This window comes from Drosophila rhopaloa, unplaced genomic scaffold (assembly GCF_018152115.1).
Source record: "Drosophila rhopaloa isolate 14029-0021.01 unplaced genomic scaffold, ASM1815211v1 contig_163, whole genome shotgun sequence".
Classification (NCBI taxonomy): domain Eukaryota; kingdom Metazoa; phylum Arthropoda; class Insecta; order Diptera; family Drosophilidae; genus Drosophila; species Drosophila rhopaloa.
In genome coordinates this window covers 14,130,864-14,150,989 of record NW_025335043.1, presented here as the reverse complement: position 1 = coordinate 14,150,989, position 20,126 = coordinate 14,130,864, and the positions used below count along the sequence as shown (strand labels likewise).

The window sequence follows — 20,126 nt, the reverse complement described above, 5'->3', positions numbered from 1 at the left end:
TTCTCCATTTTTATTGACGTCAATCTTTTTAATGGTGTAAGATACATTTCATATTTTATTACACAAGTCATTTTAGCTTCCATTCATTATTATTATTTATTTATCATGATTTTGGCCTCTTACCCTAATATGCACTCGGATTTCCGCAGATAATTTTTAATTACCACTCTCGAGTTAACAAGTTTATTCTCCTGCCAACCACATGGGCACATTAGGCAGCCCGAAAGGAGAAGGAAAAAATGTATAAACAGATGAAGATGTCAGCCACTCTTGTCAACAACTCTTGTCAAATGGCATTGTTTATGTTTCCCGCTTTTTCATCTTGAACTCTGAGCTTTGTTGCTGTTGAAAAGTAACAACTTCATATGTCAGCCGTGATAACTTCATACCCCTTGAAGGGTACATATATACATATATACTGGGGGAGCGGCTTACGCGGCTTTATCATTTGTCGCGCATTACGGGGCGTATGCGTAATGTGCCAAGGCAAGGACTTTAAGCGGAGCTCATTTGCATGAATTGTTCCGCTGTTTGTTATTGTTGGTAGCTGGTTGTTTTTGTTGTTGCTTCCGCTTGAGGCTCTTATCAAGCATAACCAACACTTCATAAATTGTCTAAAATTAGCCATAAAACAAAGCAAACAACCGGGCCAAGTTGTTGTTGTTAAGGTTGCAACAATCTAAGTGTGTAGCAACCTGTGCCACCCACTCCCAGCTCGTTATGCTTTATTATAGAAGTCTCCCCATCGTTACCCCCGTGGCAACTATATATCCGGTGGTATCCGGTGGCATCCAGAGACTGGGTAGCAAAATACGTCTGTTTTGGTTGCCAGTCTCGGTCGCTGAAGTGGCCTTTTGATTTCCGTTGCCATAATTCATTATTTATCCCAAAGCAAAATAATATAATTTGTGTAAAAGCATTGCCCTGGGAAACGTCAGAGGGGTCAGTCCTATAAAACATAAAATAGTTAACCACCAAAGAACGAAAACAAAAACAGAAAAACAGGAAAGAAAACAGGTTACTTGCTGAATTCCCTGACAGGATACATTTTAATTAAAAATATAAAATAAATCATTAAATTGTGAATCAGCTGGATTTGTGGGTTGAAAGACAACTTAACTTTAAGTCAAATTTGTTAAAGAAGAGGAAGTTGTTATATTAAAACTTTTATAACCGGAACTTCCTTATTTTTGAACGTCCTTCAAAAACTTTTTCTGAAGCCTTTAAGAAAAATAGATAAAAGAAAACTTTCATTGCTGTATTGGATATTAATAGCGAAATTAAGAGCTGGAAAGCAATAAAAATCAATTCAACTTTGTATATGAGGAAAACCATTAATCCCATTTTGATAGGAAATAGAAGAACTTTTAGGCAATAAAAATAAAAACATATTAAACAAAAATATTACAAAATATTTTTCCTAAGCTGACAAAACTCTCCCTGAAATGTCATGTCTTGTAATATCACTAATATTCCCCAATGTTTAGTACGAAAGGTGCTCAGCTGGATTCAGGAGAGCTAAGTCCCAGTCGTATTTATTTACTTTCAGATTTTCGGCCAACCACAACAATAGCCAAAAAAAAAAACAACAAGCCCAACCCAAGTTTTAACGCTACTTTAAAGACACATAAAAAATCCTTCCGCATGCGACTTTGTCGGGGTTAAAGTTTGAAGTTCGAGGCGTTACTTTTTATGGCCTGCAGCCGTTGGCAGCGTCTGATTGAGCGTGAAGTTGTAAAACTTAAGGAGTGCTAAGTGCCCAGTGGCCCGACCACTGCTCCTCTTTCTCTACGGGACTATGGCCAATAAAGCACGCATGTCGACGGGGCTAAAAAAAAATTAAATATGCCTGGGCTCTCCTAGATGGGACATTCGGAAGGTGTGCTCATGGACAGTGTCCGCTTGAGAGGATGGGGCAGATTTATTAGTTGGTTGGCTGGGGCAAGTGGCAACAAGATGGAGAGATTAACCCGGCTTACGAGCCACTTGTTCTGGATCCTTGTAAACTCATTTTTTTAGGTTGACCATAATTTAAGTGGCCTAATGGGGTGAATGAGAGAAGGGTAAATCCCTTTGGGAACGACACTTTTCCTTCGGTAAATATAAAAACTTTATCTTGTTAGAAGACACTGCAATCTCATCCAAATAATAAACCCAAATAGGACAAATAGTTAATCTTTAAACAAATATGTGTTATTTATATAATACAAATGTTGCTCCTACTTTATTAATTGTTTAATTATTGAAGGATAAATAAATGTCTCTGTCTAAAAATTCATTTATATTATGGCAATAAAATAAAATTACAAATAAATCTTGTTCTTAATTTTCTATTATTTCTATATCCCAAAAAATAAAATAAATTTAAATTTACAATAATTTATTTTGATTGTCTGACATTTTATACACCACAAAAATACACTTTTTGTCAGTTTCTTTAGCTTTTGGCCAACAGAAAATATTAAACTGCTGATTCCTATAAATCCCAATTGATGATCCAATAAAACAAACTAAGTCATCGAAACAACAGCTGCTTGGTTTGGCCGAAAACTGATATTTCATGTGTCCATTTTCTCGAGTCCCAATTTGACTTATTTGTACCAATCAAATGAAGCTGCATAAGCATCGCATTCAAATTCAATATGTAAATTGACGAATATAAATAAATGTATGGATTTTTTGTGTGGACATGCAATAAATGCTAAAGCCATATATACAATAAGAAGAAAATGCAGTCGAATTATTTGCAAATTGAGAAGAGAGAAAAAGGAGCTAAAGTTCAATAAGGGTTCCAGATGTATTTTCGTTATTATTGCGACTGGGTCACGCACTTTTTTTTCGATTTTGGTCATGGACAAAGCGACGCCTCAGTGAAGCCATAAAATTCGCACACATATAGGGCGTATTCACGGAATAGTCTGGCGTCTGGATGTAAGCTTACTTTTTATGCAAAACGAATCAAAATCCAATTATAAACCGAAAGCGTGTGTGCGGCGAGTGTAAGGATGGGCGGGGGGTCCTTGAGAGGGGGTCCAAAGGACCAGTTCCGCCAACTGCACCACAAAGCCGAACACAACAACACTTGGTCAGGCGGTAATGAAAAATTCAATTTGGTAAACAAAAGACGCCAACGAAAATGCGATTTAATATACACACGCCCATATGTGCGTGCGAATGCATCAATTCGCGTTTCAACACAGAGAAAAAAAAGGTTAGTCAATTTTAATTTTTTTAATTGCGAAGAGAAGTGTTAAGTTCATAAATTTGTGATATTATTCTGTTTAAAGTGTGTTTAAAAATATTAATGCTAGAGGATCTAAACAGATTCTTTATCTTCTTATCTACTAATTAGGGCAATGTATATCCCAACAATAAAAAGTAATTTTTTACAATGGGAAAAGTTAATTTCTTTTTGTTAATTTGCCCAAGTGTATGTGTGTATTTGCAGTGTGTTCCCGTTTTGTCGGCGCCAAAAACTTGGTTGGTCCTTTTCTAGGCAACAATAAAACTCATTTGCATTTGCCAGCCATGACAGAAAATGGTGCTGTACTCTAAACGGCAATTTCAATGGTTTCTGCAAATATTTAGCAAGCCAACAGTTTGAAGCCCACAAAATTTCGCAATAAACCATTAGCTTTCAATTGAAACAATTGAATAAATAACCACAAAAATGTTCATAAAATTTAATATAGAAATTTTCATTTCAATGTTGACTACAAAATGTAATTTTAAAACCGTATATTATCCTGATTAAAATAATAATTAAATTCCCCATAAAAATGCTTATTAAATTACAATGGGATACGAAATACAGTGTGGCTTCAAAAACTATTCACAAAAGTAGAGATTACATTAGGTAGGAATATAAAATTGGTAGTCAAAAAGATAGTAGCATAGTAGCAAGTATAAAAAAAAGTAAAAATCATATAAGAGTATGTAGGAAAGTATAATTAATAACTGAACAATTCCATTCCATTTATATGAATTTCTAGTGCCAATCAAAAACTGAGTGTGCGATTACTAGAAACATCGAGCAGATGGCCACGGTGACGAGCATGATGGGAAATCCCACCACAAAAAAGGTCCGGAAGGTGATCTCATAGCCGTACTGTCTTCCAATCACCGAGACGAACTCGTTGGCCATCGATCCCAGCAGAGTTCCATTGGCTCCGTAGCTGGTCCCGAAACTGGTGGCCCAGATGAGCGGCATTAGGGTGACCGCCACGTTTTCGTGGTAGGCCATCTCGATGCAGAGCTTCACCATGATTGTGGCCACCACTGCATTGTCGATGAAGGCGGACATTATGGCCGACAGCCAGAGGATCAGGAGCATGCCGACCATGTTCTGGTGCTGCTCGTCCACTTTGACGATCAAGTCCACCGCATGGATGCCCAGCCAGTGGATGAAGCCCAATTCGGAGACCACCTCGGTGAGGATGAAGAGCGAGGCCAGGAACAGCAAGGTGGACCACTCGATCTTGTCCAGAATGTCGGTGAGATCCTCCTTGTCGGCCAGGATGAGCAGCAGGAAGGCGGCCAGAATGGATATCCAGCCCAGGGAGGCGCCGGGAATGGCCCACGGTATGGATTGCAGGGCAAAACAAGAGATGGCAAAGATCAGGGCCAACACCGAGTGCACCAGGAGCATCTTCTTGCGGATCCAGTGTTTGGCCTCCAGGTAGGCCAGAGTCTGGAAGTAGTTGGGAGCCGGTCGGAGCAAGGTCCTCGCCGGATGATTCCTGATCAGTTCGGCAGTCCTTAGCTGGACGTCGAATGAGGACCTCATCTCGTCCTGCCTGTTCTTAATCAACTCCATTTGGTTCTCATCCAGTATAAAGATACGCTTGCCCAGGATCAGGTAGACCAGGATGAAGATGGTGATCATGCAGATGATGGCAGTCGGGAGCATGTGAATCGAGAAGTTAATGAAACTCACCCCAGCCACGTTCATATTGGTGGCTATGATCACATTGGGTGGTCCACCCACTGGGGTCACAGATCCACCGATATTGGCATACAATGCCAGGATGATCAACACCAGAGTGGTCTTCAAGGCCATCGCCTCACACAGTCTAATCACTGCGGGGCTAAAGAGCAGCACCACGGTGGCAGCGTCCAGGAAAACCGAGAATAGAAAAACCACAATGCCCAGAAGGGCAATCAGAAACCAGGAATTGCCTTTCGAAATCCGATAGGCCACCACGGCCAGGTAGTCGAAGAAGCCGGTCTCCGCCATCAGGGTTATCATAATCAAATTGCCCAGCAGGAGCATCATGCTTTCCCATTCCACCCATGAAATGATCGTCCCGAAGGATGGTCTATTCCCCAGGACAGTGAGCAGGGCCAATCCAGCAGCGGTCAAGAGGAGGGTGCACAAGGTGCGATCCGTCAGTTCCCAGATGATGACCACATACAGGCCGATGAGCAGGAGGGCGGAGTACATTACCGCATATTTGCCAACCATTGGCATGGTGTCCACCTTCATGAACAGACCCACCGGGCGACGGCACATGCTCTCGAAGGAGATCACCGTGTGGGCGTAGCCCCAATCAACGCCCGTCGGGTCATCCAGCGCCTTATCCTGATACTTTCCCGAAATAGCGAAATGAAAGATCCTCTCGACCTGATTGTACTTCCTCTTATCCTTCGACAGATACACCTTCCATCTGGGCGTGCGCAAGTAGCTCCGATTCAGGTTGGGATCCCGCCACTCCACACGAATCCCGACTGCCGAAAAGTTAGCACCGCGGATTAGGTGATTCGTTAGATATTTGTTGATGGCTCCGCGCAGGATTATCTCAACGCTCTCGTGCTCCATGTGCAATTTCTTGAAGACCTTCTGTTGGGGCATCACGGTCACCAAGGTATCAGTGTCGTCATGAGATTTATGGGTTAACAGGACGAAGGTTAAGGCGATCCAAAGACCCAATAAAATGGTCAGTTTGACGATCAAACAGATATATCCAGTCGTGGTTACGGGCCCTCCTCTCCTGATCCTCTTGCGTCTGACCGGCATTCGATTCATGATCTATACAAACTCGTTACGAGAATCACTTTAAATTCTTATTTGAAGGATAAGTCAATATCCAGTTTCGATTGTATTATATAACAAGAAACTTTGCCAAAAAAAGTTTAAAGGCCAACAATTTTTACTAAACAAACATAAATAAATACATCTTATAATAAAATGTTACTTTTAATCGTAACATTATCATTTAATTTTTATAAAAAAATGGCATTGTTGTAAACCATTTTAACGCCGTTTCTTTGTAGCCCTACTTTCCGTTTATAAACATATCTGTAAAAATTATCCAAAAATTACAAAAAGGATATAACTTAATTTAATAATTTTTTAATATATACTTATAACTAAAAAAGTATTAACTTTGTTAAAAATGTAACATTTAATTTGTTGTGTAATAAACTTGTTTCGCCTAAAATTACATTTTTCACTACAAACCGAAACCATTCTTGTCAAGCACAGTTCCTTAGACCGCAAAAACGAATGCAGCTTCAACTGCAATTTATCTTGAAATGGCTTTTTATTTATTAAATCAACTCCGAGATAAAGCAGTGGATATTTTCTTGGTTTCTTCTATTAGCATTGCAATTTTCTTTTTAACCAAGCCAGAAGTTGTGACAGAACCTGTTGACCGCTCAACTAGCTTATGATATGTGGTCTGGCTAACTTAATAAGAGAACTCAAACCTTTTACGTTACATTCCCATCCAGACATCCTGTGCGTACTAAAGATAAAGTTGGAAAAATGCAAAGAGAAAACTTGAGCTTAGTGTAAGTAGGCCAACGTAGGTAAAAGCCATTTTCCCAGCTGACCATCAAAAATGTAGATGTGATTTGTGAGAGTGTGTGGCGAAAAGCAGAAAACGTTGCATTGCAAACTTTTTAATAATGCCACAAAATGGAAGGAGAATGGGAAATTCCACATAAAGCCGAGACATGGGATTGCTATATATGGAAATGGACAAAACAATATTTGATGCATGACAAATCTAGAAAAATTGTTGTTATTCCTGCTGTTGCTATTTGAGGAGCAACTATTCTAGCCAAACAATGGGTGTCATTCACGGGGCTTAGTCATGCGTGAAAAAATCTGGAAATATGAAGATTATTTTCAGGAAAACATCCTTAAAATTTAAAGCAAAATCCGTTAAATTTTTTCCTTTTAATCTTTGCCATTTCCCGATTTTCCCCTTTCCTGCGGCACTAATAATCCACTTCAGTTTTTCCCCCAACTTGTCGCCATGCACATAAATCTAAATCAGCACTTTTAGTCTGGCCACTGCACGTGCCACAGATGTGTGAGAAAATCCATCACCAAGATCCCCCGGCAATCTGCAACAATTTCCCCATTTCATTCGTTCTGTATTTTCATTTTTTTCAATTCCTACAAGTGGGGTGACATCAACTTTAAATGGCAGCGTGGTTAATTGGAAATGAAGTGCAATACAGACTGTCTGAGATCCGCTTCAAACGGCAGTCAGCGTAATGGAAATGGTCACCGACCCATGCAGGTGTTGGTTGCCTAGGCAATTAAATAGGATTTTCACATACCCGTGACACAGCACATTAATTTGTATGACAGAATTGTGTCTGGTATTTTTGGGTACGGCAGGGGATGGCATTTCCCTCACTGCAAGAAAAAGAGAACTGACTAATTACAAATTTATAGGAGAAGGAAACTTCACACCGAAGTTTATATACATATGCCACTTAAAAAAAATTAGGTATTCTGTAAAGAAACATTTAGATTTGTATGCGTCTGTTTTAAAGATTTGTCGATTTTCCGAAAAGATTTTTTATCGTCTCTATGGCAGGTAACCTACTTTGAAATCGGATAAAATTTGATAAAGTTATGGACTCTACAAGTCCAAATTTGGGTTACCCTTTTACAAGCCATCGGAAACTTAGAAATAACTAACATGAAAATGGGTCAAAAATTTGATCAACGGTGAAATGAAAATTTTGAATGCAGATTTTTAGAGAATGGAACCACGAGTGTTTAGAGGTAAGCCACTTTGAATTCGGATAAATTTTAACAAAGTTATGGACTCTACAAGTCCAAATTTGGGTCATATTTTTACAAGACATCGGAAACTTAGAAATAACTAACATGAAAATGGGTCAAAAATTTGACCAACAGTAAAATGAAAATTTTGAATGCAGATTTTTAGAGAATGGAACCACGAGTGTTTAGAGGTAAGCCACTTAGAAATCGGATAAAATTTGATAAAGTTATGGACTATGCAAGTCCAAATTTGGGTTACCCTTTTACAAGCCATCGGAAACGTAGAAATAACTAACATGAAAATCGGTGAAAAATTTGACCAACGTTAAAATGAAAATTTTGAATGCAGATTTTTAGAGAATGGAACCACGAGTGTTTAGAGGTAAGCTACTTTGAAATTGGTTTAAATTTGGTAAAGCTAAGGTCTCCGAAAGTCCAATTGTGGGTATTGACTTTGCTAGAGTGAGAATAGTTGAATTTACAAATTTCGGAAAATAATGAACATCTATAAAAAATTAAATATTTTCTCTCTGTAGTAACTTAATTTTGAGGCAGTATTTTATGGGTTTATGCAATTTCTCGCGTAGTTTCTGGAACCTAATGCTTCGCGTTGATGTTTTCCCTGCAACGCCCGATGTTGTTGCCTAATTAGTCAAATATTAGGAGTACGGGGCAGCGGGTTACGCCTGATGTCGAACATTGTGACCCTAAGCATCGCACATATTTTGTCACCCTGAGTTTCAGGCAAATGTCGACAGCTGGCAAAGCAAACCCGAAACGAGTTGGAGAAACGAGAACCCAAAACCGAAAAACAAGACGACAGTCGGAGCGGCACTTTGACAGTTGCCCTGTCGTTCGAATTCCGCACGGGTCACGCCCACATTATTTCTGTGTATGTAGTACACTGCGAGTAAAATATCTATAGATATGAAGTGCACACGGGTATATTTTACCCTTTCAGAGGGTATTTTATCTACCAATATACGGGAATTCTGTTATCAAGTTTGAATATAATTACAATTGTTTGTCACTTTGATTGTTTTATTATTGCTTGTGTGTGTCGAAAAACATTTCTTAAATATATTGTCAATCATGTGTACTATCAAGTTTGCTAAAAATAAACAAAATATTACAACAAAATCCTCAAGAAGTTGCTAAAAAGTCATTACAAAAAATAAATCTCACATATTGTTTTTGCTAAATTAAAGTTAGGGATGAGTTGTCTTTGGGTATTTGAATATGTTTTCAAATCAATTGAAACTTACACTCTTGATATAATATTTGATATTTTATTTTATTTATTTTTAATAAAATCTAAGATGGGAACCATCCTTTTGCTTGTTTTAGAGTATTCCCGCTTTTGCCAACCGAAATTACCTTTCGCCACCCATTATGTGATTGCGTGGGCTGCTTTTCCACCAAAGGTGGCCAAAGTATCAACTCGAAGCGGTCTGGAAGGACCTAAGAATGGCTTAGGCGCCCTTCCAGGAGCTCATTACTAAATACCACCGATGCAGCAGGAGCAGTAGCAGCTGCTGTTAAACGCCTTTGAAGTCGACGGCTCAGTGGGCCAAAGGAATGCCAGGACCCAAGGTCCCAAGGATTCAGGGATCCAGGGATCCAGGGATCCGGGGATCCAAGAAGCAGATGTGGATGAACGAAGGTGGTTCGCCGGCTAACTGCGTAAGTGGGCTTATTTGAATTTATTGTGGGAATCGCAGGAGCCCCAGAGCTTCGACGTGGGCGTCGCGCATGAGACTCGGATCAAAAACAATAATTTACTTGATTTCACTTTCGGCTGCGCCTCCATTTGCCATTTCAAATTGTCTGGAATTAGTGGGGCAAATGGTGGGGATTATTATTCAGGGCCAACTCCCACGGCTAATTGCCGTTCGGTGGCATTAGCTAATGAAAAGTTTGCCAATTCAGACGAAAACAAGATAAAGGAGTTGAAATCGCTCGTCTGTGAACCAATTTAATTTTTGAAAATACATATAAAATCTACCTGTATTTCCAAGAAATATGTATTCTGAAAATTGGCAAAGTTCAGATTGATTAATCGCTGCAATAAATTCTGAAAAATTCAATAGAAATTTCGGTTTATTTCGGTCTATAACATATTGCCCTTGCTGAAAATTCTGAAAAACTCTTCAACTCGCTGACTGATTTATGAGCGCATGCAAAGCGATTCTCTGTGCAAAAGTTAGGCGGCAAAACTTTTCTGCTTGCATTATAAAGATGTTAATCCCAGTGACAAGTCCTCCGCCTCCCCGCAGGATTATACCAACTCGTTGATATCCTGACGTCAGCCTGGCCAGAACAATAGAAAAAGGCAAAGGAACTCTTCAACAAGTGCTCATAAATGCAAATTGTTTTTATGTAGTTGTTGCGGCTATTATATATATGTAATAATCATTTTTTGTTTCTATATTGTGGATTATGAAAATGAGAATGGCCATTTGCATAATTGATATTTAAAATGGGAACAAGGGAATCAGCATGGACAAAGAAACTTTAGCTTTCCTTTAATTGAAAAATAATATCAACTGACTGTGTATAAAAAGAACCCAATTCCAGGACTTCGTCCTGCCGTTTTCCCAGTCCCTGGCTGTTGATCTGCTCCACCTACGTGTAGACACATGGCATTTTATGTATTTTGCCTGCGGTGAAATCTTCTTGGGGAAAAGTGAAGGGAAAGCGAGTGGAAAAGCACTTCGTCTGGACTGGTGAAAAGTTAATGATGTCGCTAGCTGGGTGCACACATATTTCAACATTTACGTTTGTAATTAAATTTTGTAACAACTGCCAGGCATTCCGGAGTAATTGCATTTACCAGTTACATATAGACACGTGCTCAATTTGGGCCCATTTAATATGCAATTTAACGGTTATCGTAAGCCGTATTGTCCAGAAATGGCCATCAAATTTGCGATTCACCTTCCCACGAAAGGTAATATTATTTTGACTACATTTACGCACTTTTTATAGGTGTTTTACTTACTTAGATAACTACGCACTGAAATATCCTTTGATGTGTCTATATTAGTACTAATACTGACATTTAAAATTCCACATTAAAAATAGGAAATATATTATATCATTCACATAAAGGTACCTTTTGAGTCATATATTTACATAATTTAAAATTATGTACTTAATTCATTCTTAATAAATTGATAGTGTATGGCAAATTTCGATTGATGAAACTCCGCATAAAATACAGTAGCAGTTGATTTCCGTCGATGCCATTTATCCTTCCAACCGTAATTCGATTTGCTTTCGTTTGTTTATTAAAATATTTAAAATTAATGCCGTGCGTCATTCGCTGAGCACAAAGGGCTCGTTAAATGCGCGTTGCGTGATTAACTCGGTGGTAAAGTATCGAAAAAAACACGTGCTGCATAATACAGCATAATTCGCTTTCAGGGAATAAAGGTTACAGTTGTTGATGATGTTTTGACTCAGTTGCTTCTCTCCAGTTTCCAGTTATATAATGTGTAATTAAAAACATAAATAAAGACATGTCACATTGATTTACCTTACATAATTCAGAATTAATTATTACGCATTGTGTTTGGCACAGCCAAATACCTTAAAAAATTATTCATTATATTTAAAAAATACTTTCAGGGCTTCGCTAAATATAAAAGGATTTAATTATTAAGAAATTTGTTTTTGAACGGCTATTTATTGAAGAGGAAATGGATTTCACGTAACTATTCATTGAATTAAAAGTATACACGGTATGATTGCCTGAATAAATCTAAATTGGTAATTGGCTTTATGATATTTGCAGTAGATAATTCACTAATTAGGATTTCATTCATTGAAATGAATTCAGTGTCATAAATGAAGTAAATTAATTTTACGACCTAATTTATGATTTTAATTTAGATGAAAGTTACAATGGATATAAAACCAAGATTTAATTATATATTGTTTCTATTTAATTTCTCAATTTGGGAGTTTAAAGTGACCCTTTTTTTACTGTCCTCTTAGTAGCAAAAAAAACTGGCGACAGTTTTTTCTGCCTTTGTTTGGCTTAGTTTTTTTTTAGGCCCATCATCATCATTAGAGACAACCCACGTTTCTTGTCTAGCCGGTTGTCTCCTTTGTTTTTGTTTCATTTATTGTGTCGTTTGTTATTTCTAGAGTTTTTTTGGCAGCTGGAAGTCGAAAGGGATGTCTTCCAAAGTTTGCCTAATTAATGGCAAATTTTCCTGTCTTTTGCTGCCGAAACCCACTTAAATTGATCGATGACATTAAACTGTTGTCATGTTAAACAAGCGAAACAAAAATGCTAATGAAATGTTTGGCCTAGAAAAATATCTACATCATAATGGGAAAAAGGAGGAGGATAAATATAAATATTGGCGAACGACCACTAATGATGTCACATTTTATGGTCGTGCATTTGTTATGTTATGATTCAAACATTAAAGTGATATTTACAGTTGTGTGGTTTTTGGAAATGTAGCGCAAACATTAAAAATTGCTGAGCGAAAAATTATTATAATTATGGGTTTGTTCATTGTGCATTTTACTTACTATTTTTTGAGATGTGTCTTAAATTGTATGATTTAATTTGAGAAATATTTCTGAAAATTTTTAAATATATTGAAATATTTTTATATTTATATTCATTTATAAAATTCAATAAATAATGCTAGTCACATCAGCAGAATTACTGTTATTATACATATTTTGTACAACCTATTTTACAATACTTTTATGAATAAATTTGTAATGTTGCATATACGCATTTTTCACTGTACTGTTTGCTGTTGTGAATATACGCATTTAATCAGCTTTATAGCCGCCAGAGGCATGCCATAGAAATGGTAACGCAGAGCCTATGGGCTTAGTGCCGAATTTTGCGTATCCGCCTTGATGAAATGGTTTCCGCAGGCCATAACTCTCTTCGTCACACATCAACATATTGCGGTGGGTGGTAAATTCGGGGTCACCACCACCCACATCCCATAAATGTCGGCGGGTCAGAGGACTCTAATTGATTCGTTTTAAGCGCAATGATTGCGGTTTTTGGTCGATTGCCAACATCGATCAATTGGATTTGTGGGGCGGCCGCGTGTCCATTAGATGTGTCATAAAACACTGGTCCAGATGAACTCGGCCCAAAAACCTTTTGGGCGTCGCAAATAATCTAATTAAGCGGGCCGAGATTGAGATTGCGGGCCATAAATAAGGCAATATCAGACCGAAGGGTAGGTCATTAAATCTATGGCCACTGACCGAGCCGAATCAAAGAATTTTCATTTAGATTTTAATGGCCAACTCCTTGAGCGGATCCTGTGCAAATACTGATAAGCCGCTGCGGGGCTTTTCCTAACGCGGAAAATCAACATGAAGTTGACTGGCAGTGCCAATTAGCATATTTTACAATTAATTGGTAAACAGCGTGTGCTTTTATTATTTCTTATCAGAGCATTCAACTTTCAGTGCACCCCGGTGAATAATGATAAGGTTGGGGCTTTCGGGATGAGGTCAGGGCCAAAAGTCTCGTGTTGGCAATTAACTCGCCAAGGATTATCGGATGTAGTGGGCGAAAACAGTTTATTGCCATTCGCCAGGCGAAGGTGTCATAAATCAGGTTGCAGAAAGGTCCGGAAAAAATGGCAAAGGAAAATTAAGTGATTTTTTTTAATCAGGAAGGCAAAGCTCAGTTTAATAGTGTTGACAAAGAAAGTCATGGTATTATCATAAATTGAATGTGAGTGTTTCACAAAAAATAATATTTTTTTTGCCTAATAAAAATGTTTTATTAATTAATAATTTATAGTATTGTAATGCTGCTGGTACTAAATTATTATTAAATATAATTTTATAAAAATATAATATTAATATTTAATCATAAAATAAAAGATTAGGAAAATTGTTATATAACAACTATAACTATTTGTATTTATTTAATATTGTAAGTAATAAATAACGTTCTTCTTTTTTTAAATGGAATGCTTTTGTTGTTATATTTAAAAAGCCCAATAAATATGTTAAAAAAATTGCCATCTCTAATATCATAATACTCACTTTTTGACTTTTTCCTGCCTAATTTCTACCTTGCTTGTTCTCGACTTGTCATGCAATTTCTCCAATTATCGCAGGGAAAACAGTTGTGTGCAAACGAAATTTAATTGAAAATTTTAAAGATATTTACTCACTTTTCAGTAAACGTAAATTGCCAGAAAACCAAAGAGAAGCAAAAGCTGACAGACTTTAGAATTTATTTAGTAGACCAAACAGACGGGAATAATTTTGTGCATAGTTCTCAGCCATTTGGCCAAAATGTGAATGTAAATTTCTCGGATTTTCGTGCAAAAGGCTGAATGCTTAATGATGATTCAATTGAGGGACTTTTGCGCCATCCCTGTAAACCTCGGACTGAGTCTGCTCAACAGTTTCTTATTCACCGAGTGCATTTTATAGGAATTTTATGCAAATTAATGGTCCTTTAAACACAAGCAGGAGCCCAAGGATATAAATGAACGAAACCAATGAAGCTTCGGGGCAATGATTTCAACAGGGATTTGGCCAGTATTAAGTGTAATACAATATTGGGATAATTAATTTGTGAGTACCATGTAAGGCAACACTTGAATTCGTGTTCGCTCGGAATAATCGAATTACACAAATACCGTGTTTGCTACACTGAGGGAAAGTTTTGTCGTTTCATCTTCGCTTACCTTTTTGCATAATTGTTGAAAAATGCCGCCAGCATCAAAGTTTATGTCTGCCGCTTAATTAATTCTCAATTGATTTTAGGCACACGCTGGCGGCAGCCAACTTTTGAGATACTTGCTCCCGCCGTCTGGGGTGAAAAGTTTTCCAGGACCTCTTTCCTTTACTTTCCCTTCCTGGCCTGCAGTTAACAGAATGCATGTTATTGGCCAAGTTTCCCTTAATTAGCCGACCCGTACTGGAAGTTTTAATTATAATCACTTTGCCCTGCAGTTGCTGCCTCTATTTTTACTGACAGTTAATTGATATTAAGTATACGCAGCGTGGGCGCTGCAGTTTCCGTCTGTTTTTAGGTGATAGTTCGGTCCCAAAACTAATTGCCGGGTCAGGTGAGTACTCGCATTGACTTTAATTAAGACCTCGGATGACACCTGACACATTGACTTGGTCCGAAGGACCTCCCCGCAATCTGAACGTTTTTAATTTTCTTTTCCTTGTCTCAACTTTCGGCCAAAGTTGCCGTTCTAGTTACTCGCCAGTTTTTTTCCTGCTAGTTTGCTGCTTCAGCGCGGAAGTCGCGGAAAATTGCAGGAGGAAAAGCGGAAGACTTTCCAGCAAACTGCAGCAAATCGTTGGACTGGACATGCAAACACAGGCTTTGCGTGTCCTTTAGTCAGCAGTAAATCTCACGAGCAAGCGGTGGGCCACTTTTATTGCCACTTCCATTGGGCACCATCTGCCGGGAAAACTGTAGAGATGGGAAGTATCTAAGCTGGGGTACAAAAGGTACTTTAGGAACTTTAGTTCAGTAATAGAATTTGTATTTATTTTTAAAAAGCTTTAATATATATAAATATCTATACCTTATATATGTAGGTATATTTTGGGGTATGCCATAAGTCCCAGGAGGTTCTACAAAAAAAATAAATAAAATATTGTTTAATTCTGAAAGTAATCAGCTAAATATGTTATATCCAAAATGGATTGAATACTAGTTATTATGCAGATAGTTTATGCAGATAAGTTTAATCTTACGCGTCATTTATGTACCCTTTGAATTTTTTTGTTATAAAAGGAAAATAAATTGTACATTACCTGGGCTAAGAGTACACTTTCCATCACTGTCAAGCAATTGGCAGTAAACGAAATTCCCAACACGGCTAGCAAGTTCAAGGACTCTGGATTTTTTCATTTGCTTCTTCTGTTTTTTTTATGTTATTGCATTTTGTTGTGAGTCAGCTTAAGGTGCGATTATCTGGCAAGTGGTTTATGCTAATAGGTTAGCTAGCTTGTTGTGGCTTGTTTATACCTGTTTGCAGTCCGAGTCCAATGCAATCATTATTTATGGCGCCCCAAAGTCTAATTTGGTCCAAAAGCGGACGACGAAAGCAAATGGAAATTCAACAATTTATTCAGAATTATGGAATTTGTTAGCAACAATTATTTATTTATAGGAAATGATGTTGGTAGTGTCCTTTAAATATTTGTGAAAGCAGTGAGTAAAACATTGTAGGAAAAGTTAGTATTAAAAGCTGTTTTAGTGTTGAACGAAATAATGGATATACAACTTTTTAATCTTTTCTTAAAGCTGCTTATTTTACCTCAGAGAGAAAATAACCTTCTGGGAAATTGTTATTTTAAAGGTTAAGTGGTTGTGTTTTGTAGTTAACAAAATTAAGCTCCTTTAGTTTTAGATTTACATTTTGCAAAGTTCTGTAATTAAAGTGAAACTTTGTTTCTAGCTAAATTTAGCAAGGAATTTGTAGACATTAGATAAAATCTAAAATATTTTCCTTGAAATTAAGCAACTAAGGTCAAAGGCAACAAATTAAGTGTGAGGGCTTTAACCTTTTCAAAACTGAATGAATTTTCTCCGTAGTGATTTTAGTTCCCCGTGAAAATGACAATTCAGCATCACACGGAAAAACCCATTTATAACTGCGCAATCAACGAGATTAACAGATGTACAAACACTGAGTCCAAACTAATGACAAAATGTGGCAGGCAACAAATAAACGGAAGTTTTTATGCAAATTCGTTCACCAGAGCCTATATCCCATCAAGCCCGACATGATCGAGGTCACCACCCAAAAACGGATTCGCGGCTTATGCAATTACAGGCCAAAAGCCGTCAACTCTCTGCCGGCCACTTTCAATCTATGCATATTGTTTAAGCCCCGGCTGCAGCCGCTTAAAAACAAGCAGATAAAAGGAAAAGCGGGTAGAGAAATCCATGACAACTTAAGGCGATTGAAATGTCAACGGGCGGGGACACGTTGCGGTGATGTCGACGGAGGGAAAGCCGAGGATATAGCCCCTCGTGTGCCATCTAGGCTATAGCACAGATTTTATTTCAGCGCTGTTCCTGCGGTATGTTTTTTGGGCTACTATCATATCAAGGCTATCGCTGTCATTGCGGCAAGTGCAAAATATGAAAAAAATTAAAATTAAATGAAAGGACGATCATTGGATGCTCTACAAAAATTCAGGTGCCTTTTGGGTTTCTTTTTCTAAAAATAAACTTATTTAATTGTTGTTATTATAGCAATGTAACACTCTGTATGTCATATGGAAATACAGCGACTAGCTGTAAAAATAATTCACAATCAAATTAGTTAAAAGAATTTATATATTTCAATTTAACAAAGAGTAAAAATGTCTATCAAATTAAAATTTTTACGAAACTAAAAAATAGTTTTGGGTTTGTTAAAAATCTAAAATTTTGAAAAAATAGAGTAGCGATAATTTGACAGTCTCCTGAAATAAAAATCCGTATGTCGCTTTACTTTTACCTCCCTTTATGTGTGCTCTTTTTTTTATATATATGCATATTTTGGCAAATTGCCCGCGTCGTACGCGTCGTATGCGTAATATGCATCGCACGCCACCAAGAGTCCTTGGCTGGAAAATCTCTCTAATAGCACTTAGAAGCTAAGAGAAAATGTTAAAGCTTCTATTTTTTCGCCAGCAGCCAGATGACTGTTGCCATGACAGCACCGCCTTAATGAAGCCAGTTAATTGTTACACATACGCCCCGGTGCACTTTGCACAATTAATTTTAAAAATTCGCCAAAGGTTCGAGAAAATTGAAAGTTTTTCCTCAGCTCGCCAATCAATGGCAGAAGCCAAAAAGGGAATACTTGGCCTTTGTTTTCTTAACTTTTATTTTGTCTACGACCCAAGCAGATTAATTAAGGGTATTTTCGTACTTGATGCCTTTTTTTTCTGCCAGCGACGGGAGTGCGCAAAAAGTTTTAAGAATATTCTGCTGCAAAACAAAACTTTGCCAACAGACACACATAGTTGTTGCTCTTTTTTATGGTCGAATATGTTCTCTATGTTCGAGCACTTAAAGTTGAGATGCCGTCAGATGGCTGAGTCAAAATGTTGAACAAATTTTCACAGCACCGTCATAAGTGGCAACAAACCATCTCTAAATAACTATAACTATAACGAGCGTGTGCAGAGCAAATAAATATTCATACAAAAAATTCATATATTCAGACGTTTAGTATTAAACCTATAAACTAAACATGGTTGACACGCAATCGCATATTTATTACATTCAGTAAAAAAAAATATTATTAATAAATTATTTCATAAAAAATCACTAGCTTTTAACAGAATATCGGTCATTATTTAATATGGTATATTTATAAATAAGTCATAAATATAGCCAGTAAATTTTTTATTAAAAGCTTTTCCCTTTTTTAAGAAATGAAATTTTATAATAGTGTATATTTAAACAAAATTAAATTTTTTAGCCTAATTTAATGGTGTTTTTATAGAGTCATACCCATACCCAAGTATAACTTTTATACATCAAATAAACTATATTTATGAGTCTTTTAAAGCCAGAAAATACTTTTTTAACTTTTCTTTCCCTGCAAACATTTGCCTGCATGTGTGTTGGCCTTACTGAGTTGTTCGGCTTCTTGACAGGTGTTAAAAATGACGCTGGCTGGCTGGCTTTGTTGTTGGATTTTCGCTGTTGCCTGTTTGTTGAAGTTGCCGCTGCAGCTTGTTGCTCGCTTTATGCAAATTGAGACGCCAGCACGAGTGGTCTTGAGTAGTGGCAAGCTGATTTCGGAGCTTTGTCGATATGCTCCAGATGAAAAGGTGAATGGTTGTTAAGCGGGTAGATGTGCCACAAAACTATGGGTTTTCTCTGCAGAACAATGAAAGAGCATTGTGAAGCCCTAAAGTTTGACAGAGCATTGCATTGGCAACAAAACGTAATCAGACAAGCACTAAAAACTCTAGAATTCCTGGTACAAGAAACAATAAGCTGGTAAGAGCAAATAATCCAATCATCTCAAATTTGAAATTGTATCTGTTCTAGTCTCTCTGTTCTTATCTCGTTTTATTTCGTTGGCATTTTCGTTATTTTTCCGCTTTTGCCATATAATTTGTGTGTATTCTCTTTCCTCGTTGTGGCTTTAAATGTTTTTATCTATGGTTGCGAGGTCATACTTTTTTTTTTGTACATATCAAATATCATGCCAAATTTAACTAAATAAGTCTATTGAAGATTGGTTCAAAGAGTTGAACAGCAATTATTTTAAATGTGGTTTATGGCAATTGCTTTGATCTGCCAAAATGTGTTTATTGGTATGGTAACCTGAGTATTTATGAGTTTAAGTTGTTGAAGTGTTTCCGGGCATTGCGTTGCCAAGAAATCTAATATTAAAAATTAAAGATTGAAAATTTCAAAGCATAATTCACTTTATCAAATATTAATTGAGTTACCCGGGGCGTCAGCAAATTATTGTCAAATTTTATTAATTAAATATTAATAAACTTTAAAGCTGTTGTCATCACTTATTTATTATTCAAAAACGGCCAGAACATGAAAGTCAAACTCACTAAAGTTTTTTGTTTGGCATTCCGTGAAGGAAGTTTGCCAAAGCCCGGCAACATTTTGACTAATTTATGTGCGCTCACTTCCGACGTTAGTTAAAGCCAACAAAAAAGGCTAGGGAATGCTTGGCCATTTCATTTGTGGCAATTTCACTCAATTACCACCGTTAATTCCTAACCTTTTTTTTGCCCATTTCTAGCTCATGGTCCATAAGGCCAGGAAACATTGGGCCACTACTTAAGAACTCTATGGGGCATATATCCCCTCGCACTCCATTTCTGGAGGGGCTTGTTAATTATTTACATCAAACATTTTTGGCCACTTCGGGCAGCCATTTCGCAGAGGTCGCCATAAATTTCAAACGGGCAGCCAGGCATTTTTTTACACGCTCATGTTTCATTTTGTTTCTCGTTGGATAAACACAGGTAATGAAATGGCATTTAGGTAAGTCGATCGGGACACTTCAATTTCGTTGGGAATTAGTTGGAGTAAATTAATTTCCAAAGCAGGAAGGGAAATATTTGAAAGCTTTCATCTGTGAAG

General features: G+C 37.3%; 1 protein-coding gene across 1 annotated transcript; it reads right to left on the bottom strand.

Annotated features, from left to right (window-relative positions):
* Positions 1 to 3,988: 3,988 nt before the first annotated feature.
* On the bottom strand, positions 3,989 to 6,025 carry LOC108052887 (P protein). The gene has a single exon (XM_017135413.2). The coding sequence runs from the start codon at positions 6,023 to 6,025 to the stop codon at positions 3,989 to 3,991; it is 2,037 nt and encodes a 678-aa protein (XP_016990902.1).
* Positions 6,026 to 20,126: the final 14,101 nt, after the last annotated feature.

Coding starts and splice junctions, on each gene's coding strand:
- LOC108052887 (XM_017135413.2), bottom strand. CDS start 6,025: ATGAATCGAATGCCGGTCAGACGCAAGAGGATCAGGAGAGGAGGGCCC.